Source organism: Embiotoca jacksoni, unplaced genomic scaffold (genome assembly GCF_022577435.1).
Source record: "Embiotoca jacksoni isolate LCO1_2020_lvr unplaced genomic scaffold, fEmbJac1.0.p SCAF_18, whole genome shotgun sequence".
NCBI classification, from domain to species: domain Eukaryota; kingdom Metazoa; phylum Chordata; class Actinopteri; family Embiotocidae; genus Embiotoca; species Embiotoca jacksoni.
This window is the reverse complement of record NW_027185318.1, coordinates 3,056,259-3,081,704: the sequence shown is the minus strand read 5'-3', so window position 1 is coordinate 3,081,704 and position 25,446 is coordinate 3,056,259. Positions and strand designations below refer to the sequence as shown.

Below are 25,446 nucleotides of genomic sequence, written 5' to 3'. Positions count from 1 at the left end.
TGAAAGTGTTGTCGGAGGTAAATGGTCTTCAAAGATCAGCAGTCCGATTACAGGAGACCTGCCTAAACCCCGTGTTGAGTCGCTGTACTTTCCCTCGACTGTATAAAGGAGGAAGTGATCAATAGAAGAATCAAATGTCAGGGGCAACAGGTTTTTCCTCTGATCAATGGAAACGGATCAGAGCTTAGAGCAGGAGAGAAGACAAGATAGTATTGAGAGATTACATTGACATCATTCAGTGGCAGTTGCTCTCCGCACTGACTTCCTCACTCTCTCGCTCGCTCACACACAGATACCTCCACATTTACACACTCAACCAAGTGCAGATAATGCATTATTTCTGTACAGTGAATTATAGTTTTATCTGCAGCGTTGATCAAAGACAATAGCTTTTTGTCCCATTGTCCTCACTTTGTAAAAACGTTGGGTGTCAAGGTAGAAAATATCATGTCTTATTGTGAGGGAACAGCGTGACAATTTGTGCACACTTGCTGAACAAAGGAGTGGAGTGTGTCTGTACTGATATACAAGACTCCTGTCGTTGATCAGAAGGCCAGCATGCAAATGCCCCCACAATAGCCCAGTCCCAGTCACATACACAACATACAGAACATACTAACTTTAATGTGTGATGGAGGCTGTCCGTACCAGTAAGATTAATACGGTGTGCTTCAAGACACAGTAATGTCAATGAAGTCAGTAACGGGAAGCTTTTTCTGTGGCAAGTCTCACTTAAAATGTTTGTCCAATTGGGTAATTTAGAATCTGAAGTGTGCTTTAAGGGTCATTTAGTCTTTTCAATTAGCAGTACGAGCGAGGAAGCCAGCTCACCAGGGATATTGTAGCTAACCTGTAAATGGAGTATGTGACGAGGGTGTCACTATGGCAGCCTCTGGGGTCAGCAGATGAGGAGGGGGCCAATGCATGACAATTTTTCCGCTACCCTCGCTCATCGCCACTCGTGATTAAAAATGCTGCAACACACTTACAAGCATGCAAAGCTGGCAACGGAGGCCCTTTGAAATAGTGCTGACGGCAGTTTAGCGGGGCGGCTTCCTTGAAAGGCAAGGTTCACCATGCCTTGCCATGTGGCCTTCTGATTTTCCCAGCTAAAATAGGGTCCGCCTAAGCCCCCCTTGGCATTGCCAACCATCCCAGACATCCTGACACTTTCCCCAGGGAGAGACACCCAGAACAGGTGAGGGACTCAAAATAAGGGCCCCTACCATGGCCGGCCACACAAAGTGAGTGAAGACAGGCCCTTTTGTAGGAGTGTGCTTGGGAGGGGATTATTATTGTTTTTGGAGAGAAAGAAGAGCCCTAGGTCAGCTGGCCTCAGCCCCCACCTCGAGGCCTGCGCTAATCCGTGCACAAATGCCAGCCGCCTTGGCCAAAAGCCCCCTCCCCGAGCACCCTTCTTTGAAGAGATGATACCCGAGCTCACCCGCTGCTACCCTCGCTGCACTGTGTTGTGGGCCATAAAACAGTGAGATGACTTTGGATGAGGTGCTACTTGACTCTCTTTGCACATTTATAACACACCTACTGTTTACTCTGGAGGGAACACAACAGACCGGCCAGAGTCAGACCACTTAGAGCGTCGGATGCCACCAGAGGGACACGTGAACCTCACAAAGGCCCCTATAAAGTCCTGGCTTGGTGGCCGACAGCATGAGTGAATGAATCTGTCTCGCTGCTCTTAATCACTCTCTCTTCCTCTCTGCCTGTGTCTGGCCCTGTTGGACAGTAAAATGAGACCGGTTAGTGCCAAGCTTTAATTCCTGTCAGCATCTGTTAATTATGGCCAGGACTGTTCTAATTAAAAGAGGCACCCATCTACCTTCATCGCTGGCTGACACAGCCACATGACTCAACCGGCAGAGAGGAACATGAAGAGCAGCGAGCGAAGCCACCTGCCAGCGGCCGATCTCATCGGGAGAGCCGGAAGAAACTGTAGAAAGCGATGACATCACATTTGACAATGAGAGGAATTTTCCATGCCTACTATGATAACACCGCCATCTCAGCTGAAGTGGAAAGTTTTTAAGTGCTTAAACCCAAGCAGCAAAAGGAGGGACACCACCACAATCTATTTCTTGATATGATGCACGTAAAAATGAAATTACCATTACGTATCCGTGTGTGAAGTACAGGTAGTTGGAATCAGATTATTCCCTGGTTCTTCCTGGGAAGGATGAGGCTCTGTTGGGAATTGGGGGTAATTAGGTTAGTAGGTTGTCAGTGTCAGGAAATTGAAAGACAATCCTAATCAGATTTGTGTTTCTAGGGAATCCAAAAATTTAGAAGAAAAGTAGAAGAAATCTCTATTCTACAGTTGCATGATGAAACGGCATGCATTCATTGAAGGCGAGTTGGCCTCGTAAGATGAGAGATGAAAATCGAAAAGTTATTTTGCATCAATCCGCTGTTGAATTCCTCTTAGTTAAATGAAGGACACCGTTTCTATCTTTCATCATCTGATTTTCCTTTCCCCCCCGTTTACCGAGCGACCTCCAATCACCGTGCATGGGACACATCCAAACTCATCCTCTCCAAGAGCACTCGCTGATGGGCAAATTGTATTAGGCTCATTTGCAGTGGCCACACAAAGCCCAGGTTTGACACCGTCCTCCCTGTTATAAAGTGATGAAATCATCAAGGAAGTGCTCTGGCTGCAGGTGTTGTTCACTCAGAGGACGCGGGAGGCTGACAAATTAACTCCTCCTCCACCACCAGCGTTTCATTGAGCCTTTTCTCATCTAACCTTTAGTATTAAATTTGTTTTGGGGGTTACATTATGCATACAAGGTAAATTGAAGGGATTCTCCCTCTTGACAGGATTAAGATATCAGGTATTTTTAGACTGTACGGCAGCAGTGACACGCTACTCCAAATATGGGGATGCAGGATATAAATGTTTGCATACAATTACATTAAATAACCAAATACCTGCCCAGTGGTATCAAACGAATTGAACAGCATAGATGAAATATGTTAACAATGTCGAAAATTAATAGAATAGAAAAGACATCCAAATGGAAACATTCTTATCAAATAATGAGATAATAAATAACTTATGTTATGATGAGGCCAGCTTGACATTTACAGTATCAGTGTGGAACCTGGCCCCCTAGGTGTGGCTGGGGGTGATAAGGCCTCTGTGCTACTCCAGTGAAAGAGGGGTGAAATAAGGGTCTTTTTATGGGAAAGCAATACCTGGTTATCTATCTCTGGTCTGACAGTGGATGCTTTGTACATTGTATGTATGGCTTTGCTTGTTGGCTGGTTTAAGTTTCTGTTTCTGGATATTGAAAAACACACACCTGAGTTCACATACACACACGAGCAAAGAGGCAAGTAGCTGGCAGCTAATCAGTATGCAATCTGCCTCACCCCAAAAGCTAAATAATTAGAGGGCCAGTCTGTGAGATCATTGACCCTGCGTTAAATATTCATATGTTTAGACCTGCTCTGGGCTCAGCTGTGTCACAGTAGACCAGCCAGGCATGGACCACATATGGGAAGGCAGCCGCGCCTCTGACACATCTACACACACTCTGGAATGCACGCTCACACACACTGGGACGCGCTGACGGCACTATGCAACCTTTTAATATTGCTTAGATACAAGCTGGAGGCCGGCTCACACCGCTGCGTCTACACATCTACAGTAATACATAATATGTTAGGGATCATCATTTTCTAGTGATGGAGGATTTCTTTTGTACTCTATCACATTATATCTAAAAAAAAAACCAAAAAACAACAACAACAAAAAAAAATCGCTTTGTTGACCTACTTAATTTTCATATATTTGATATCCCTTAAAATCTAGTCTGGAAAAAATAAAACGCTCTCGTCATCTCATGTCCCTCCTGTCTTTTCTACCCCAGGGGTTCGTCTGGATCGCGTGCGAGGGGGCAGACAGAAGTACAAGCGGAGGTTGGACGCAGAAAACAATCCGTACCTGGGCTTGACGCTCCCCCCTCCCACCAAAAAGCCTCGTGAGTACTGCTCCGTCACTAGCCCATTGTCTCCCTCCTCCGTCGCCCAGAAAGCAGGTAAAGCTGAGGCACAATTCTAGGCCAGACTCTTGTTCCCCCGTCTCTGCCCCGTTTGGACAGTTGAGAGTTCATTGGTTGGAAATGTAGGCCATGTATTGTTCCGGTCAGAGCTGAATTATGATAAGTCTCAGATGACCGATATTAAACAACCACAGAATGCTTGAGGACACAATTTTTTTTTCAACCTGCGTTTCACTCATACAAAGTCAAGCTCCATCTATTTGTTTCCTTCATGAAAAAATAAATAGCGAAAGAGGGATCGCCATTCCACTGCGTTTATCATGTTATCATGTTTATCAGCGCTGTGCATCTTTGTGCCTCCCTGAGCTTTGCAGTGATATGACATTTGACCTCTGCTTTTCTTTGACATCTCCCCTCCTTCCTCCTCTATCCGCAGTCACAAAGATAGTGTCTCACCTGTTGGTGGCGGAGCCAGAGAAGATCTATGCCATGCCTGACCCCACCATGCCGGAGAGCGACATCAAGGCTCTGACCACGCTGTGTGACCTGGCTGACCGTGAGCTGGTGGTCATCATCGGCTGGGCTAAACACATCCCAGGTATAAAACACTTTTTTTTGTTTTTGTTTTTGCTCCCTTTTCTTCCAGTTTATCTCATTTTTGTTTTCCTCTTTCGTCTCTGTCTGCCGTCTCACACACGCTCTGTTAAAATAAACATGCACACACACACACAGATAATTAATGACAGGAGCTCACAGGGTGTGTGGATTTGGGGAGGGGGGTGGGAGGGTGGGGGTGCAAAATGGACATCGCTGTACAAGAAACCAATCAATAGAGTGCATCTAAAATCCCTGCATTGAATGGAGAGGGGGACACGGACCCGGTGCCAATGTATGTTGTAATCACCAGGGAGATTTAGAGCAAAGTTGGGGACCTGCCCAATCAAACATGACATCATATCACACACGGACACACACATGCACACATGAATGCACACAAGTGCAAGCATGCACACACACACACACACACACACACACACACACACACACACACACACACACACACACACACACATTGAATTATTGATGGGCATAATCATGTTTCTTCCTTGCCCCATAGACGTTGTGATAGACGAGGTGTTAGGTTATAAGAGGCTGTTGAATTAAGGATACACCACCTCACGTCAGCAGAGATTTTGCTTCCTTCAAGAGTTTTCCTCTGATTTTGACAGAGAACATGTTGTTTAGCTGCTCTTTTTTTGCAACCGAGGCAGATTCTCCTTGATCTTGCGCTTGACCCCTATAACTCTATAACATTACTGTGCTGTAGGCACGGAGGGGTAACAAACGAAATGAATGTGTCCCTCAGCGGCAACTCCATAACCTCCTCTTCTCATCAGCATAACTTGGACAGGCAACACAGCTGTCAGCACGCCGGAAATGTGCAACATCACTACACACACACACACACACACACACACACACACACACACACACACACACACACACACACACACACACACACACACACTGTCTGCCTCTGTCACACTCACAGATACACACACTTACAAGTGTGTGCATACTTTAGTATGCCAGTTAATTCAGAGGATAGATTTCAATCCCAATTCATAGATTAAGAAGGTTTATTTATTTTCTGTAAAGTAAAGTGGACTCCAGCTGACCTCGGACAGGTGCATTTTGTACCGAAAAGGTATTAGAGTACTTCTCAGAAGGAGGGGTATTAATCAGGTACAGATCTGTGAGTAAGGAGATTAGAGATGGATATGCTCCCAGCCCCTGGCCTCAGCCCCGGGCCCTTACGCATCTAAACTGTTTGGATCACTCCCCACGGGCCATGCATGGTCAGCACACAGAGAGTTTAACCAAGGAGCTTACTCAGGACTGGATCACAGCTGACCCGATAACACACTCTCATCGTTGTGTCCCAAAAATTACACCAGCGCCACAGACATGCTCAGAAACGACAACCGTGCTGGCTGCTGAGTCTGGACTGTGCAAGCATGGAAGCATCATTCACTAAGACACGCACACACATGCTGGTAGAGTAAAGAGAGTTTTCAAACCGCACTTATGTGTATTGTTCTGATTTAGATTTGTCCTTTTTGTTCATAACATTTGAAATAATTTAATATACTCTAAGGTTATACTTTATATCCTGAACTGAATCATCCTTTTAATATGTGTACACACCGACTTGGATTTTGTGAGTCACGGTGTTGAAGCACTGTTAATCGGATTATACTAACATGTATTGTACAGTGGCTAGATTCATAATGTTAATAGGATTTGCCCCACAGATTACGGCAGAGGACTTGTCACTCCAAATACGTCGATAATGATCATTTAACCCAAAACCTGAAGCAGTAAGCCCGAATGTCTGTTCCTATGGTGAGCAAGTACCTGGAACTGACATGCTGCACTCAACAATCTGCAGTACCTGCACGGTCGCAGACTTTAAGTAGATTATTCTGATCTGTTTCCATATAAACATGCACTCACACTTACACTTTTGCTTCATATTTGCTTACTTTTTAATTTGTCATCATAAAAGCACTCATATTCTTTTAAGATTAAACGACAGTAGAACAGAAAAAAAAATAGGACTTCCACTTCAGCTGAGTGCTTGGTTTGTCCCTGTCCCTTTGGTGGTGTCTGTATTAGGACAGTGGGTGTCCTCTGGCCATGAAATGGCTGCATAATTGAGTTGTACATGGCTGAACCTGATCAGAGACGGTTCACTGGTTGAGCGAGACTCCATGCACTAACACTCCCTGCACCAGCGGTACCCCAGGGCAGCCTACCATGCTCAGCTCCTACTATATTTCTTCCCCTCCCCATCCTCTACAGGACGAGAAAGGAGTGGGGAAAAAAAGCTGCTGATTGTATTCTGATAGATTTTTGTGGCCTTGGGCAGTGGAATTTAAAAGATTAACAGTTCATTATGAAGTGGGCCACATTGATTAGACCGTTGACAGATGGGCCAATAACTAAAGTCCAAATGTAACAATTTAAATGTCACGGAAATTGGCACTTACCTTCTCTCAATTGATTTTTAATTTCTCCTGTTCTCAGCTAACATATGAAAGCGTGTTTCAAAAGTGGCATAATGTGGAGAAGAGTGGCTCTATTGAGTTTTAATGGGAGGGCGATTGGAGGATAACAAAGCTGTAGATTATATCTTTGCCTCACGGGGTCCGATGTCAACTCTGTTATCTCTGGCCTGAACGGTTTACATACATGAAGCATATTTTTAGGTGTCACAGAGTTTCCTCTGCAATTTATGGCGAAATAAAAACACATGTAATCAATCCGATCACAGATGAAAACCCTTTTTCCGGGTTTGCCATTGGCGAGGTGCCGCCTTGCCCTCATTCTGAATCTGCCTTTGATTAATTGATAATCGCTGCGGAGCTTTTGGACACTAGTGTCACTGCTCCAAATAGCACCATGAAGCAGAGTGTAACACGGCTGTTGCCTGAGGGGTGCAGGGTCATTAGGAACATTGTTAGGGGGTTGCTGACAGATGGCTTGTTGCTCCTAAGGTGCTAACAACCTTTGACACACATAGCAGTCCACTGTCCACCCCTTCTGGCCCCCTTCCATCATGTAAAGCTGCCTTTTACACTGTCCAAGAGGTTTAGGGAGGAACTAAATGCACCGACAGCTTCAGTACACTAAAACCTGTTTACCACCTCGGCATTGCTGCCTTCTCCCGGAGCAGCAGAATACTGCAGTGACCCCTTTAGCCCCAATGCCATCCCACATCCCTTCCCACCCGCAGTGGGAATGTCATGCGTTCATATGTAAAAACTGCCATGCATGCTGTTTATACAAGAGGTGCATGTTGTTTAGTGTTTGCCAGCTCTCATCCCAGCTTCCCAGGCCCGAATGTTTTCAGCTGGGAATTCTCTTAAGGTTAAAGGACCAAGCAAACACCGACACTCTGATGCTGCTGCTGCTGCTGCTGCTGCTGCTTCTGCTGCTGCTGCTTCTGCTGCTGCTGTGCTCCGACACAGTAAAGCATATTTCTGCTCAGGCATGTTATCCCGAGAATTATACGTTTTCAGAAAGCATTTACTGTATGTTTATTTCGGAAGTCCATTTTTATTTATGATATTAACCAGGTAATTTCTCACGGTGGTGATTTCTCATATCATATGTTACTGTATTTTTGTTTTGTTTTATATTGACGCCAGAAGAGGCTAATGAATCAAGCTTGTTGTGCATTGTTGTGTTCATCACTGGTGTTTTGGGAATATTCATCATCTGTGCTTTATTGGATTCCAGCTCATCAGCTCTGCATTTGACAGACAACTGCCTGGCGTGTTCGTTGTTAGCATGGAAGCAGCGATGTCGAAAAGGAGATCGCGCCTCTTGTATGTTGTCGTGTTTGTGTCAGCTCAGCCCTCCACTATAATCACCCACCCTCCTCCAGCCCCCTCCGGGCTCCTGTTTTCTCTTTGCCATTAAATTGTGAAATCTACTTACTGTGTTGCCAGCCTGATCCCACTCAAGCTGCGTAATCTCCTTGTAATAGAGTGTGAATACTGCCCGGCAATAAATCAGCACCTCATCAGTGCACTTTATTAAATATAGACACCAACAGACAGCTCTTAGTATATTCAATTTACCCTCTGACGTAGGCTTCAACACAGGAGATAAAGATAGATTGAGCAATCAGGTGGATGCTGAGGCCTGAACCCAGGCAGCAGAGTGGGAGGCAGGCGGAAAAGCTGCAGGGAGATTGAGATGGGGGAATATCGGAGGCAGACAGGCAGTCAGAAATCTGGGGGGCCAGGAAGGGGACGTCTGCCTGGCAGGTTGGGGGAGGGCCTTGTTTACTTAATGAGACACATAAGCAGGTACATCTAGTGTACAATTATAAGTAGGCACTTTTGTCATCAAGTTGCATGTATTTAAAATGTGTAGCTATTCTGAAACTAAAGGCTCTGTCTTGAGTTTGGGTCGTACTTCATTTAAAAGGTTTCGTAACAAATGCTGATGTGCCTTTTAAGTGATCGTCGGCCGAGCGCCATCCCTCATTAGGCAATGTTTCTTGATGGCGGTGAAGATAGATTATGTGTAATTATGGCAATGATTAAAGCCTGATTCGTCCTGGTCTTTGGGGCTAAACTGAGATAGGTAAAGTCAGTATTGGCTGGTGGCACCCTGGGGAGGGCTAAAGACTTCTCAGCTAGGGTCAGGAGGTCATAGGGTGCAGATTAAAACAAGGGGATTACTGTATTTAACGCGCTTCAACCTTATAACATTCACAGGCTGCTGGTCAAATCACCCATTCCCCCGCTACTTACAATGGGATAATGGGCTGGTTGTCATGGCTCCCCTGAAAGTGAGCGCTGGACCGATTCATATTCAGTCATCAGCCTCTTTTTCATCGAGTCAATTTAGTTTGCATTGACATGATTTTGTTCAATATAAAAACAGTCCGTGTCATCAAATCAGCGTCCAGGGAGAGCAAACTGAGCTGTTTGTGTTGTACATGTGGCTGGATTTCAGGTCACATTGTGTATGTCAAGCGCAGCAATTTATTACCAAGCTGCTATTGATTGGATCCTCCCGACGCTGTCATGTAAATTCAGGAAGAATCACGGTCGGCAGCTGCACGTTAAACACACACATCCACACAGACGAGCCTGCGCATGAAACTGCTCACAATTTCTCTATTGGTCGGACAGATTAGAAGAATCTATACAAATCGCAGGTGCATACATTTTTCCCTTGTCCTCTCCTCTTTTTAACTGCCATCAGAAATCATTTTAAAAAGAAGGCTTTGATACAGAAAAAAAAGCTTATGGCAGCATGATCATTCAGCCCAGTTTGAGGTTAGAAAAAAAAAAGAAAGACGTGGTGAACCTCTGGGGTCCTGTTAGGGGCAGTTTTACTCCAACTGGAGCCCGGAGAGCACTTGACTTGGCTGAGGTGAGATTGCCGCTGGGCAGAAGTCTTCAGGGCCTGCTTGTCCTTCTGATAGCCGGCCATGATAGATCAGCGCCTGTCCAGCCAGAATTACTCTCTTTCCTCTTTCTATCTCCCTCTTCCTTTTCCTTCATGCTTTGGTCCCCTCTCTCTTCCTTATCTCACTCCTCTCTGGCTTATATCTTCTCCTCTTTTATCCCCCATTTCTCTCTCTTCCTCTCTCTCTCTCTCTCTTGCCATCTTTTTTTTTCCTTTCCACTCCCTCCCTCTGTCTGCTCTGTTGTCTGATTGAGGGTGAGTTACGAGGGGCTGCAGCTGGAGGGGGCCACCGTGCCTCGTAATTACATCTCTTTTTATTACCCGCGCTAATGGCCCTCGGGGAGAAGGAAACAATAATAAATTAATAGAATATGAACTCCAGCTCAACAGAAATCTCTAGCATTTCATTTTGGACCGTCCTTTGCTCTGGCAGATGAAACAGTGCTCTGATTAATCTCTGCGAGGGGGTTTGAAGCAGCCGTCTGTGGGTTTGGGCTGCCCCCTCCTGCCCACAGCCGAGGGCTTATGGGGAGATAAAGAGAGAGATGATGGTTTTGGCTTCAGTTGTTGGTCTTCAGTGGTCTTGTTTTTACCCTTTGAGCTATTAATGATGATGTGCTGAAGCAGCGGGTGGTCAGGTGGACTATTTTGTAATGCCGTTTCTTTGTCACCTGTATTTATTTTGGCTCCTTTGTCTTGCATGAACTGAAGCTCAGCGATGCTCGTGCAGGATAAAAATGTGTCACACCGGGGAATTTGAAAGTAAAAATCATCTCTTTGAAACGTAAATGTGTGATCCCTGTTTGAGCAGGGTGCTTAAGTCAAAGTGAACAAAGAACAACTCAAGAGCTGCATTGTTGTTGTATCTGCATTCCCACTGCAAAGACTTTCAGACAGAAATCCGCCGGTGCACTCAGCAGTGGAGTGGAAAAGGCCCTTCAAGCGCACAGACAGGCCTCTCTGATTTGGTCAATATTGTGTCATGTTTGGTCAAACCCCGCCAAGGCAGTGGGCTGGAAATGAAGATGTAAATATTGATATTTCATTAGAGGAAATCACCCACTCCGACGGCACTTAACCGGGCCACCTTCAGAGTGCGGCGGCCGGAGCGCCGTGTGACCTGCGGAGTCGGGAAGTCACTTCATTACTCGATTAAATTGAGTGGAAAAAGGCGAGGCAACGACACGAGATCCCATTTGGAGCGATAATTTAGGCCCTGAAGAGAGGGGATGGAGCAGGGGAAAAACACTACCTCTCCATCTCACAACACTGGATTAAATTCAAGGACTTTTAGCGTCAAAGGTAATTGTAGGCTGCTGGGCTACATGTGTGCATATGGCTGAGAGGTGTCTGTTGTATCAGAAGAACTCTAAAGCCACTTCAACCAGCCCCGAACAAGGCCTTCACACGGGCTGTCATATCGGGAGCAGCGTTTTAGTTCCGCTTCAGTCCTCCTTGGCATTAAAAGGCTACACAAAGCCTCGCCTGTGATTGTGATGCCAACCTGATGCGGCAATCAAGACCGCGTCCACGCTTGCATGACAATTCCTCTCCGGCCAGTCCACATCCTGTCCAACATAATGGCCACGTATGCAGACAAGGAAATAACACAACAAAGGATTTTAAAATGCCGTCTGGATATGTGTAATGGCACAGGCCTTTATAAAATATGGCTTATTGCCGTCACTGATAATAGTCAGGTGTTTTGAGTGCTTTCGGCAGTTTGCTTTGTTGGGTCTAATTTGGGCTCTTCAGACCTCTGACCGGTCCAGCCCGGCGCTACCACCTTTCAGTTCGCACTCTATTCTACTGACTATTGATTCCCCTTCAAAATGTGAAGGCCCTCACATTCTGATCACAATCTGTTAATTAATGTATCCTCCAGCTCTTCCCCTGCAGTGGTCATCACCACGATAAGGGAAATTGAACACTCAAGGTACTCCTCTCTCTGCCCGTCTCTCTCTCTCCGTCCTGCTTCTCTTTCCACTTTCTCTCACGCTTCCTCATCATTGTCTTTTATTCTTCTCGAGCTGCGTGTGTGTGCACGTTCGTTGGTGTCCTGGCAGGAGGAGATAAACATCAGGCTGGTGGCTGCACCCCAGTAAGATCATTTGTATTTAAGAGGAAACGTAGGGTGTAGGTGCAGTGAGCACCCTGGTCAATACTGTAATCTATCGCCTCTTAATCACACAATGGCAGGCAGTGTTGCAACAGCAAACTTGTAAAAGCAATCATATTAATCAGGGGCGGAGCTGAAGAGCCTAATATGCTGTCAGAATGAGGCGCCTGCAGGAACGGCAAGTAGGGGGGAGGGGAGGTGGGAGGAGGAGGGGGAGGGGAGCGAGCGTGGGGAGTGTTGGGGGGTTCGTGCAGTTTATTGACAGCTAAAGGGGAGTTTCGAAGGGGAAAAGGGATGAGATAGCTATCTGGCTGTCTGCTCCTCACTCTCTCCCCCTCTGCTCTCTTTTTGCCTTTTTAATTTGTTTGAATTTCTTACAGCTCATCTTTGGGGGATCTCGCAGTTTGTTTTACTTAATATTCTATTCTGAACTCATGTAGAGGTGTTGGGAGTGGAGATGACAGCGGTTCGATGCGCCCCGGCCAATTTCAGCTCATCCAGCTGCTGTTTAAGAATGAGGCCCGGGGTTTAAGCAGGTCTTCAGGCCGGGCTTGAACCGTGTGACCCCGGCGCTGCGTGTACTCGTATGTGTATGGATTTATGTGCATACATATAGATGTCATGGTCCACATGTGTGTCTGTTTGTTTTCCTGGCTGACACATGTTTGTGCCTCCGTCCATGTGTATGTGTGTGTAGGTCCCCTCGTCACCTCCTTCCCTTACACAGCACATGTCATGTCCTCAACCCCTCCAATGAGAATGTGCCTCGGCGCTAATCCCCCTCACACCAATAGAGGGGTGACAGGATACAGGGGGTAACCACATGGCTTTGTGTATCCCGGACCTTTGCACCGATTTACTGTCCTCACTTCCAGTAAAGCCCACTCAAGTGCTCTGACACCGGCTTCAAAGCGGACCTTCCACTGTGCATTTAAAATTAAACACCACTCACTAACATGTGCCTCGGCGTGTGGTCCCGGCTGCCGAGGCTCCACAAGTCATGCTCGTTTTACTGATCAACTCAAACATCGTTTGGTTTTGCTTTTCTTTCTACTTTAAAATAGTTTCTTATTTTTAATGCTCTTTACTAAAGAATACGTTTGCTGAATCATGGAGGAGGTCTTGTTTAGGTGTGAACAGAAATGCATAAATACACGCTCTCCATCATGTAATTATCCTGTCCTCATACGCCGTCCCTCTCTCCCCGTCCCGACCAGGCTTTTCTACTCTGTCTCTGGGCGACCAGATGAGTCTACTGCAGAGCGCCTGGATGGAGATCCTCATCCTCAGCATTGTGTTCCGCTCGTTGCCGTACGAAGACGAGCTGGTGTACGCCGAGGACTACATCATGGACGAGGAGCACTCCCGGCTGACGGGCCTGCTCGACCTCTACGTCTCCATCCTGCAGCTGGTCCGCAAATACAAGAAGCTCAAAGTGGAGAAGGAGGAGTTTGTGACCCTCAAAGCCATCGCTCTCGCCAACTCAGGTGGGCTGTCAGCAGCACGATACGCATGATAAATGACATGCAAACACATTATTTTACGTGTGAAGTCAAATTATACGTCAATTGTGATGAAGGCTGCAGTAATTAAGCATTAATAACGTCGACAAGTGAAATTATTTAATGATTGGATTTATAAGACCCATCTTTATATTTCACAATAATTATAATACGCTGTGGTAATAACAGTGGAAATATCACTATTACTTTTGTTAAGTCTTCTAATCAACCCTATATGTAAATATATATTTTAACAAAACTGAATTCTAAATTTCAATCCATCATTTTTTATTTCCACACTTATTATTTCAGTCTGCAATTTAATTTTTTCATGTTTTAAAAACTCATTTATTTTACCTCCATTTGTCTAATCAACTTTGTACAAATGTTATATGAGGTGAAATACGCCGCAGAGCAACTTATTGAAATTCTTTTACTTTTTTTAAATAGCGTAGTTTCCGGATTTTTCACGATGTAGTTCAATGCACATTTGAAATGAAACCAAAATTTGATGTGGACATATTTGAAAAATACTCTGAAGTTAAAGCTTTAATGTTAAAAAGTCCAGATTTAAAAATGTTACTGACACATTCTTCGTGTGTTTTACTCGCCCAACATTTTTCCCTTTTTGCTGACTGCAGCTCAGGACTACCAGACAGTGTGCTCTCCACAAACTGGGTTTTGTCGAACACAGTTTCAGAAATGACATTTCGTAGTTTTTCAGGAGCTTCTCAGTGTAACCTTTAGTTTAGAGCGTGAGATGGAGAGATGGAGAGATGGAGAGATGATAAGGCCAGTGTAAGAGGGATGGAGGAGTGAGCTTTTTTAATTGAACACCTTCCATGTTGTGGTATTTCTCCCTCCTCTCCCTCCTCTTTCTCCATCTCCATCTCCATAACAGTAGCTGCAGGGCACAGCCGCCACGGGAGATAAATTTAGCATTTCATTAGGAGCACAGGGGCTGTCAATAAAATGTGTTAAGTCGAATGGAATGAGTATCAGGGAGTGATAGGCCTCGTTTGTTCCGACGCGAAGACGGCACGCTGCTATTGACAGGAGCCTTTTGAGGAGGCAGGACCCGTCCCGCTCTGATCAATGCGCACCTGGGTCACCAGGCCGCTTTTCCCTTGTTTTGTCCGGGGCTGAAAAATGAAAATGCTGATGGTGAGACTTTGCTCTCAGACAACAGAGCTTTGGTAGGGAGGTGAGGGACGGTGGGGGAGCGAGGAGAGATGGGGGTCGAGCGGGGGGAAGGAGGAGAAGGAGAAGGAGGAGGAGGAGGAGGGTGAGGAGGGTGAGGGTGTCCGGAACGTTAGAACAAGGTCTCTGGGAGATCACTCTCCCGGGAGCCCCCCTGTCTGACAGCTGTGAAAATTCATAGCGATTGATTTTGTAATTAGCAGTTTATCAATCGGATCGACGGGGGCTCACTGATGGATTGCGAGGAAATTGTTTCTTCAAAGTTTTGTTTTTTTTTACTCTGCCCCTCCTCCAATGACTGCATGCTGCGTGCTCGCTGTCTCCTGCCCTCGTTCCTTCCCATCTGTTGAGATGTCTCCATCGCTCTTTTTATTTTCTCCTCTTTCACCCTTTGCAGCAAAACATTTCATTACAGCACAATCGGGTTTATTGCTCAAATGTGCGTCTGCGTTCGTGAGTGTGAAAAATTGGCAAAACATTTGTAAAAATGCAGCTTGTTAGGCTGCGAATGTGAATGCAGCCTCTGTGAAAGGAACAAGAGATAATTATGTCACACCACATCCTCGTCTGAGATTTTTTTTTTTTGTCTTTTGTTCTTCCACCCCACCCCCTCCCACTCCCCCTCTCCCTCCCCCCATATTCACTTTACAAAACGACCTACTTCATTTTACCACTGTGGATTTGAAAACCGTCAGGGTGAGAAATGTCTCAAGGTCTTGGGAATACAGTTGTTCCAGTCAATGAATTTGGGGCGAAGCCTGAAATCTGTTTTGCCTTTTATTGTCCCGTGTGGTAAAATATGCACCGCCAAGGTGAGACGAGTCAGGCAGCCAATGACATGCTGCCTCCGGAGTGCCAGATGCCAGTTAACCAGTGAGAGAGTGCAAACCCGGGACCATCCCTGAGAGAGACCGCGAGGTAGAAACAGAGGCAGAAAAAGGCGAGAATGAGATGGGAGTGTGGTTACATGATGTACAGTAGGATCAGTGAAAAACGGTGGCAGTGTAGCGAAACATTATAGGAGGGAAGAACACCTCAGACTGCAGACTTCTCTGAAACCGGACAGGAAGTTGGAGGGATCTGGACAGAGTGAACAAAATGTAAACCCACAGAGAAATTGAAATATCCCCGTTTTTATTTCCTGCTTAGGCCAAATGTTCTTTTTGTCATTGTTGCATAGTTTATTTTCCCATCCACATTAATGGTCAGAGGCCCCTGCGAGAGCATAGGAAGGAAATTAATTGAAAGGAAGTGTTTTATTCATCTCACGCTTGTTTATGGTGTCCAATTCTCTAATGGAGCCCCCTTTTTTCTTTGTTTTTCTTTGTTTGAGAACAATCTGTCCTTTGGAACAGCGAGGTGTTTAATGTGTACTCACTCAGCAGAGATTGGGTGCGATTCATGCCATTGTTACTGGAGGATAACATTGATTTTCATTCCCACTGGTCAAGGGCCATATGAATACTCCTCCCAGCCCACCAAAGAATAAATATATAAATAAATTGAAGCAGATGTTGTTGTTTTTGTTTTTTTCAATTTTATGATCTATTCTTTATCTTGTCGGGGCGTGAGTTATACTGATAATGTGTCCCTTACCTTACTGCCACTGACACAGCAGTAAAGATCAATCGTGAGATTTCGTTTTTTGTTCTCCTGTTATATTGCCAGTGTCTCAAACTGCAGTTCGTACAAGTTCCTTTTCTTTTTAAATGTGAAAATCCATCAATCTTCACGCTGCTTCATGTGCTCTCGTCCCCTCAGACTCCATGCACATAGAGGACATGGAGGCGGTCCAGAAGCTCCAGGACGCTCTGCACGAGGCCCTGCAGGACTACGAGAGCAGCCAGCATCAGGAGGACCCGCGACGGGCTGGCAAACTGCTCATGACCCTGCCCCTGCTGAGGCAGACAGCCACTAAGGCTGTGCAGCACTTTTACAGCATCAAGGTGCAGGGAAAGGTGCCCATGCACAAACTCTTCCTGGAGATGCTGGAGGCCAAGGTCTGATCGGAGGATGGCTGGTTGGCCACGGCAACAGTGCAGGGCTGCATTAACCGTACAGAAAGTGACTTGAACCAAGGCGGCGGGTTCTCAGGAGAGGGAGACGCCCACTGAGTGTGCAGGACAGAGACTCACCTCTCTCTCTCACTCCTCCTCTTCCTGAAACCCCGGGACACTAAATAGAAAAGAACAAATGCAAAACTTGGTTATTAGTATAAATATAAAAATGATGCAGATTAATTTAAAATATATAAGAAATACTATGTACAGTAATAATTTTTTTGGTTTTTGTTAAATGTCAGTGGTCATACTGTATATGAAGAAGGACCCCTCTGCCCCTCAGCATCTTCAGAATAAGTAGTTGCCAGATCTTGATAACAAGATAAAGATTTTTTTTTTTTTTTTTTTTCTCAGAAAATTAAAAGTTCCTAAAACATTTTGTTCTGAAGACAGCAGAGGCGTCAACATCCATCTCACGTTTTGTGTTTTTGCCTGGACTTGACCAGGACATGTAAATATTTATTATTTGGAAGACTGAGTGTACAGTTCAAAGTCTGGTGAACTTGGTGGCCATTTTCTCTTGTTCTCCTCCTGGAAAAAAAAAAAAGAAAAAAAAAAAAGAACTAAAGTTGTTACCTAAATGTGAACTCTTATCAGTTTCAATGTCCTTGGATATACCTCTCCAGAGCAGTAAGCCGTGTGATATGTGTGGATCTGTCTCAGAGTGGAAGACTCGCTGGTCCCATGTTTAACCAAACTAGCATAGGCAGGAACAATAGTCAATCGTCTTATTCTGTAGTAACTCAGCAATAAAGGGAGCTGTTGGGGAGCCGGGCTTAACCTCCTATCTTTAATGTGCTTTTCAATGCTGCTGTTGCTAAAAGACCATGCCTGTGTTCATCTCAGCCCCACTCACGGGACGCGCCGCTGTACCACTGTTTCACACTGGTGTTTCTCCTCTTCTGAAGAGGCTTGTGTTGGTGCTCTTCATGCAGCTCAGTGAACTCCAGATTTGGTCATTGTTTAAGCCTGTGGAAATTGCCTCTTGACATGCAAATAGATGACCTGATTCGGGCCTGGTGAAAGATAATCAGCGGGTTTGGTGTGGCAGTATCAAAGGAATTATGCCGAGCGGCACAAGTCCAGGAGATTCTATGTTCAAACAATCAGAGGCCCATATGTCAACCACTCTATTTTGGGCCCCTTTAAGCCTGTGGTAGAGTCATCCCACACACAGGGAGCAAGGTGCCTAGCATCTGCTCTCACCATTTTAGACACCTCCCATCTTTTAATAGCTGTGTCTGCATTTATAGGGCTTCAACCAAACGGAGGTAAATGGCAGGTGCAGAGCTGGAGTGGTGGCACTTCACACTGGGTTTATTTTTAACCCAGCGGGAGGTTGTTGTCTGCGCAGCCTCTCACCGAGGAGTACACGTGGAACACTTCTTCTTGACCTCATGTTTGACACAGTTGCCAGTGCAGAGTAACACCCTTTCCCACCAGGCCAGGAGGCGGGCAGGCATCTGCGAAGAGAACTCTGGATGCCCGAGCGTGCACATGTGAATAGCTATGCAAGAAACAAAGTGTCAGCATGCTCCAAAGGGTAACAGCAACCCAACAGTGTGTCAGTACAAGGTGTGATCTCTGGTGGGAGAAAGATCTCACCCTCCCTTCTCCCTGCGTTTAGCTACAGGTCCATTACCCCCCGGTGTGAGTAATACTGCAGTCCAGTCCGACAGAGCCGTGCCACCGGTCTCCATGTGAGAGAGAATGCGTCGGAGGGGAATGCTTATACTGCTGAAGGATTTTATGTGATGCGATAAATTGTGGCACTGTCACAACAATATGATACTGTGATCAAAGGAATCCCTGACATTGCAGTAGGGTAGAGTTGCCGCCATGCTTGTGATACCAGCAGCGAGCGAGCGAGCGAGCGAGCGAGCGAGCGGCCGGCATGTCTTTTTATACAGCAGCCTGATTGGCCTCGTATTGAAGGATGACTACCCACTCCTGCTCTTATTCATCTCCACCATCCGCAACCTGAACTAGCTGCTGTCTAGTTAACGAGCTCCACTGTAGAGGGAGACATTATAACTTGAGTTGTTTTACTGTTGTGCAATACAACAAGGACCAATTCTGACTGAAACCGTGCTAAAAGCATGATTTTACTTAGATTTGGGAGCGTTTGTGTGCTTGACATATTCTAAACCCCTCTAATCAGAAACATGTACCCTGTATATCAGAACTATATTTGATTTGCTCTACTGGTGAAAGACTTTTGTGCTTGTTTCAATAAAAGTGCAGTATAAATGAAAACTTTTGCAGAAGATCTTTACAAATAGAATTTTGTAGTGGCCCAAGATGATCAGCCATAAGAATCATAATACTTTTGATTGTTTTTCTTTTTACCTTGCAATATGACACTGTGTTAAGTAAAAGACAACATGTCTTACATTGCGAGCTGTGTCTAACGTGTGTAAATATATCACTATCAATACAGTAGGTTGCCGAAATACCATTGAAAATAAAGTATGCAGCGCCCTGCTGACTACTACCTCATTATCATATTGTCAATATTCCTCTGATTCAACACTTTCTGCTCTATATCATCCTCACGTCTGAGCCATCCATGTTTTTATCAAAAACTCTCTCCCTCAGTGCTCCTGCCAAAATATTTGTAATTGTAGTTGCGGATCTTCTCCCCTTCATCCTTCATAGATCTGTTTGTAAAGGTAAAGCATGCTTCACGTTGACCATATGACTTGGCCATCAGCGGGTGTGACCTCTGTTTTGGTTACTAAGCGGGTATGTGTTTATATGAACATCAGTGTGTCAGAATTGGTCCCTTGATGATAAATCGCAGACAGGGGCAGCTAACTGATTTCCTGCTTCTGTGCTATGAGTATTTATGGTGTGAAATATATCATTTGGCGATGGTGTACATTGATATCTCTGATCGTTAAATCATCAATATCTGTGTAACTTTTATGTTTTGATTTTCAAAAAGGTAAAGAATCAATGAATTAAATACTCACTGAACTTTGTGATTTTTTTTTTGTGTTCCGACTTAAAAAAAAATCTGTTCCAAGTAAAAATTTTAAGTTGAAACTAGTACAAGTCGAGGATGTTTACATTAACAGCTTTTTATGACCTAAGTTTACAGCCACACTCGCGGTGAGGCAGGTAAAACCTTTGTATGCTAATAATGCAGCCTGGGATCACACCAAAGCTCCTAATAGACTTTTAAGTCCTCTAAAGTGTGCCGTGTCAGTGTCACGTTTTGCCTCACCTTGGCATGAAAAGTAAGATTACTTAATTACCGAAAACCACGTAGTTTTATTTTGGAAAACACTGCTTGGTTAAGATCATAGTCTGAGTTAAATTTTACTTAAGTAACGTACGTACGTGAAGTTAGCTAAATACTTTACATCGTGCAAGGTGAAAGTCCTGTGTTTATCACTCTTTGTACCTCCTCCCACCTCGGTCATAGGTGCGTGCACTTTTCACGCCTATGCGAGGCTAAACGTGACACTGACACGGTATCCTCTAGTGGACAGACGGGTGTATTACACACTTCACACCACATCGGGCTGAATAACACGCACATTTGCGCCTTACTGTGCTTACAGTACTACCAGTACAGTGTGTCTACTTAGCTTTTAACCCAGCGGAGCAACTCTTACACTAACCCTGCCCTCTGCTCGGTTTAAATGCCCATTCTGATATGGCCGCTAACACGTAGACACACTGACAGGAAGATCAGCGACGGGACAGAACAAAAAGGAGACCGGAGCTCCCAGAAGACCAGAGATTGGTGGCAGTAAGTGAAGCAAGCCAGTGAGAGATTCAGGCGGGCCACCCAACCATCCAGCAATCAGCCGCAGCCACTGCAGGGCCAGCGACTGTTGAAAATGGATCCGTCACAGGAAACATGCAGACAGACACGCTAAAGCTGATGGAGGTGGGGGGGGTGGGGGGAAGCGAGGGGCTGTAGCTCCATTATTTCAGGAAGCTGATATTCCAGGGAGTTAAAGTATTCCCTTCTCTATATAATTATAAGAGCCAATTTCCCTTTTTGAAATAATATCTTGCTAGCCAATTAATTGTAATAATCCTCTATGTGGAAACAATGGCATCACAAGACAAGAAACAAGACGAACTGAGGTGGAAAGGAAAGAAAAAGGAGACGCGGAGGCCCACACAAACAAAATGTAGAGCACCGAACGCCTGGTCGTGGATTTTTTTAAAGCAATGTGCTCCTCGTTTCTCATGCAAATCATCCAGTTGGACCAGATATTGCCATCAATAAGTTTCTCACAGATACAGTAGCAAGGCAATCATTTACCTCCATTGACAGGTCAAAACACCTTTCATTAGAGTTACGAGGCATCTCATCAAGATGCGGCCCCGCTCGCAGCTGTATGACTGCTGTGTATTGCTTAAGTGTGTTTCATTATTCCCAAAGCAACGTTGATGATGGTGAGGGAAAGGATTACACGTCAGGGTGAGTGATTGGGTTTGAACAGAGCTGCTGCATACACTTTGTATCAACCCAGGGCTCAAATTACACTTAGGTTGAAAACGGAGCACGTAAATGCCCAGGAGAGCTTGTGGCACAGAAATGAAGAGTGGGCCACCATCTTTCGCTCTCTCCCTCTCATGCACACACACATACACACACTTTTCATCTCTTTCCTTTGTCAAATTTTCTCTTGACCCCCCCCTCCCCCCCCCTCTACTTCTCCATCCGCCGCCGCGTGCTCTCCTCCTTGTTTTTGAGGCACAACCATTCTTTATAGGCATTCTTATTGTTCCTCTGATTCTGTTATGTGTATTTATTGCTCCATTTGTGAAATTGGAGGCACCGGTCGACAAGCCTATTACTATTCAATAACAGGAGCTGGGCATTTTCACAACCGTGGGCTATCAATGTCCCAGACAGAAACGTTACGTCACATCAATTTCAAAAGGCAGACAGTTTGCGTTATTGTTGTTGTGGATTATATTGGAGCAGAAAATTTACCCATCTTGGCAGAGGAAACTGTGAATGCCAGCAGTCGACAACACGTCTGATCTTCAACGAAAGGACAATGTAATTGGCCGGAGAGTAGATCTATTTCCTAATAGATCCTGGTTACTGCTGTGCTGTACCTGTCCCACTAGCGGTATCTGAGCCGTGCATCCCCACACCTCTGACCCTGCCCAAGACTCTCTTTGGCTGATCAATAGGCTGTCAAAGTGCCTAGCAGGCACACCGAGCAGGCCATCTGAGATTTCGCCCTCTCATTGTCCATCTTCACTGTTTTAAGTGCATTTATCAGGTTACACTTGTGCTCTCCTCACCACTTAATGCATGGTTGAGCTGCCGCCCTAAAAAACCCTAATGGCCATGAGCAGACCTTTGTCCCAGTTTGTCAAATCACTCTGGTTGCATTTTTCCTCTGACCATTATGCAATCATTCAGTGAAAGGAGACACTTCCAGCAAAAGTGCAGTTTAAAAAGCCGTTTTGATCTGATATCAGGCTGCTGTGGGTGTCAGACAAAAATCAGGAACATAAAGGGAAATATTACATTGAGCCTTGTGTTTCTCAGGTGACATCCGTCTGTTTCTGGGCCGAGCTGCGGTTCAGGTCTTTCTGAAGGAGCTGGCAGCCCACTAAATCCCCCGAGATCGAGTCCCAAAGGACGCAGAGAGAAGAAACCACACAAGACGAGCGAAGATGAGACCACACTGACCCTCCAGCGTCGCACAGAAAATAACTGAAATCTGTGCACTTGTGCTCTCCAGCACTTGAACATTGCAGAGAGCAGGTAGGTAATAAACTGTACACACACACACACACACACACACACACACACACACACACACACTCACAGATAACTGCGTGTGAAGGGTTTTGTTCCTTCATTTGAGATTTATTTACCCAACTGTATCTTTATCTGTGCTGCTCACTGATATGAAGCTGTGAGGGGAGCAGAAATATTTCCAACTATCTGCTGAATGTATCTCCCTCCACCCAAGGAAAACACTGTTGTGGGATGTGGGGGGGGCTCTTCTCCCCTACTGTTTTATTGCCTCTGCCATGTATTCACACGTTCTTATGGGCTTTTCCAATTTAACCACTGGTTTGGAAATAATGAAGGGAGATAAGGAACACTGATAAGCATGGATACGTCCATCAAATGGAGAAAAACTCACACAGGGCGCTGTGTGCTCACTTCACAGGCGTTTAACACAATTACAGTGTTATTACTGTGTGTCGGCTTGTGTTTGGAATCATATTTAGACATTTGCTTCATCTGAGCGTACAGGTTCGATTGTTCTATGTATTTAGGACTACGATCAGATATAGGAATTGCTTGTATTTATATTTTTGGGAAATTCATTTGAGTCTTTTAATCAATTTTCCTTTCAACAATACTTGGTATTTTCATGAATCGCACGTTTTATGTTTCTGAATTCTGTGACTGACTCTTTAAAATTTGAGAGCTGCAAAAGCAGAAATAGTATTTGTTTTTTTTTTCTGCTTGCACATTGCTGCTCTACGCAATGCTTGTGCATACTGTGGATTCTGGGATTCATGGTACCGAGGATTTCCTGGGGTCCAAGGAGCAGGGAGGAAATGGTCAGGCTCAACTCCAGAGGGAAGCCGCGGATGGCCCTGACCTTTTCGGCATGTCAAGCAAAGGTTAGAAATCTCTACTGGCCTTAAAGCAAATGCACTTGTTTGCCATAATGGAGGAGGCCCCTGCCTTTTTTTGAGCTGGAGACCAGGTCTGGTCCCGAGAGGGTTCCCTCTGATGGAATTCTCTCTCTCTCTCTTACCACACACACACACACACACACACACGCACACACGCACGCACACGCACACGCACACACGCGTGTGCATTGAGTCTACTGTCTCTACTACTGCCTTCTTTGCCGTATAATTAAGTTCAAGTGAGTGTCAAGCCAACTTGTATCGAACAAACCAAACCCAACGTGTTTTATCAGGATAAATTACATTTCATGTTGCAAAATGTGCTGCATCATATTTTACATCACGACCACCCGTATTATCATTTTCATGTCATCTCAGGAGGAGATGAACTGGGAGTCAAACAGTCAACGCCGTGACGAGAGTGCACGTGAAGGCAGAACTAGATACATGCTCAACCTCAGCGAGGAAACCACCCATCCCTTATCTTCTTATGAGATATACTATAGAAATCTCATAAATATTGGTAAGACACTCTGTCTGGGGCCCATAGACATGTTGTACATCATATAACACATATGACCGCTCGTAATTCACACATTTATATTCATAAACCTGATTTTGTATTTAAAATATGACTCATAAAGCGTGATATATGGAAATTGACAGATCATATGTGATTCCTGAATTAAATATCAAATAGATCACATGTTTTATGTTCTTTTCTCCCCTCTCTCCTTGCCTGAGAAAGGAGCCTTGACCATGCAGGTAATTTACAGTGTTATGGGATGAGTGCAAAACATGCTGTAAATAAATAAGACTCGACCCATTTCATTTTAGGACGGCGGGGGAGGTTAGCCGCCAACCACCGCCCACCCCTCCCACCCCCATACTCCACCCTGCTGCCCCGCTGTAACAGTGATGTCCCTTCGCTGGGTGCATCTGTATATCACCCGGAGAAGAGGGGACTGCAAATGGGGCAGCGAGCGACAGTATGCAGTCCATTTGCTAATTTCAATATGGTGTCTGTCTGCGTGGGTATGGCCTTGGGCACCGCAGCAACCCCCCACCCCCCCACCCCTCTTAGTTCACCGCCGCTCCCCCGGTCTCTCCCCTGTGTCCCTTTGACCTTGCACTCAATCACAAACAGACCTCATACACACATATTGACATTATAAGAAACTGTACACAAATCACATGCTTTCCAAACCTTCGATATATGTCTGTTTTTAAGCCACCTAGAACTGTCAGACACATTTGATCTTACGTAATCATACAAATGTCTCGACTTATTTTTTTTCTTTAATTCATTTTAGTTTAGTACCACTTGTGCAAGTGAAAAATGCAGCCGCTAAAAGTGCCTCTTACTGTCAGACGGCACCGAACACAAAGACAAAGCCTCCGTCAGAAGCTGACGAGCATCAGTGCTGTGCTACAGGGCTCTTCATATTATCTCTGTGTTTGGAAAGCTCATATATCTGCAGGCATTTTGGGGAATTTTTCAGTGTAATTAACACCAAGTACACCACTGTATGTGTGTGTGCGTGCGTTCTATAGCTTGTCTCTTGGACATACTGTAGGCTATATGGCCGCATTTGAATTGCTGTGATTTGCTCAATAACTCTCCACGGTGATATGGCTGTGATCATTACCCAGCTGTAATATCAAATGAGCAAATTAAGCGCGCTTTTATTCTAATATCATTCTCCCATGTCACCTGCCCACCTTCAGCCTGTTTCCTTTCAATGCTTCTCACAAACGTTGAGAAGCTGTAAAAAAGAAAAAAGAAGTTCAATAATTTGAAATATCAAAGGGGAAACTTTATGTTGTCCCCATATGCATCTCTTTGATCAAGTAACACTGTCATTGTTTTGTCCTCACTGCCCGGCACATCTGACTGACTG

The 25,446-nt window shown here is 45.1% G+C and overlaps 1 protein-coding gene across 8 annotated transcripts in view; it reads left to right on the top strand.

Moving 5' to 3' along the window:
• The window catches only part of esrrb (estrogen-related receptor beta), a 47,231-nt gene extending 27,353 nt beyond the window's left edge, over window positions 1–19,878 (top strand). For all 8 annotated transcript variants that reach the window (XM_069152084.1, XM_069152087.1, XM_069152086.1 and 5 more), the window contains 4 exons: window positions 3,894–4,004; window positions 4,462–4,623; window positions 13,356–13,625; window positions 16,602–19,878. In XM_069152084.1, the coding sequence (XP_069008185.1) occupies window positions 3,894–4,004; window positions 4,462–4,623; window positions 13,356–13,625; window positions 16,602–16,846 (788 nt within the window). In that variant the 3' untranslated portion in view covers window positions 16,847–19,878. The remainder of the gene's footprint in view (window positions 1–3,893; window positions 4,005–4,461; window positions 4,624–13,355; window positions 13,626–16,601) is intronic.
• Window positions 19,879–25,446: the final 5,568 nt, after the last annotated feature.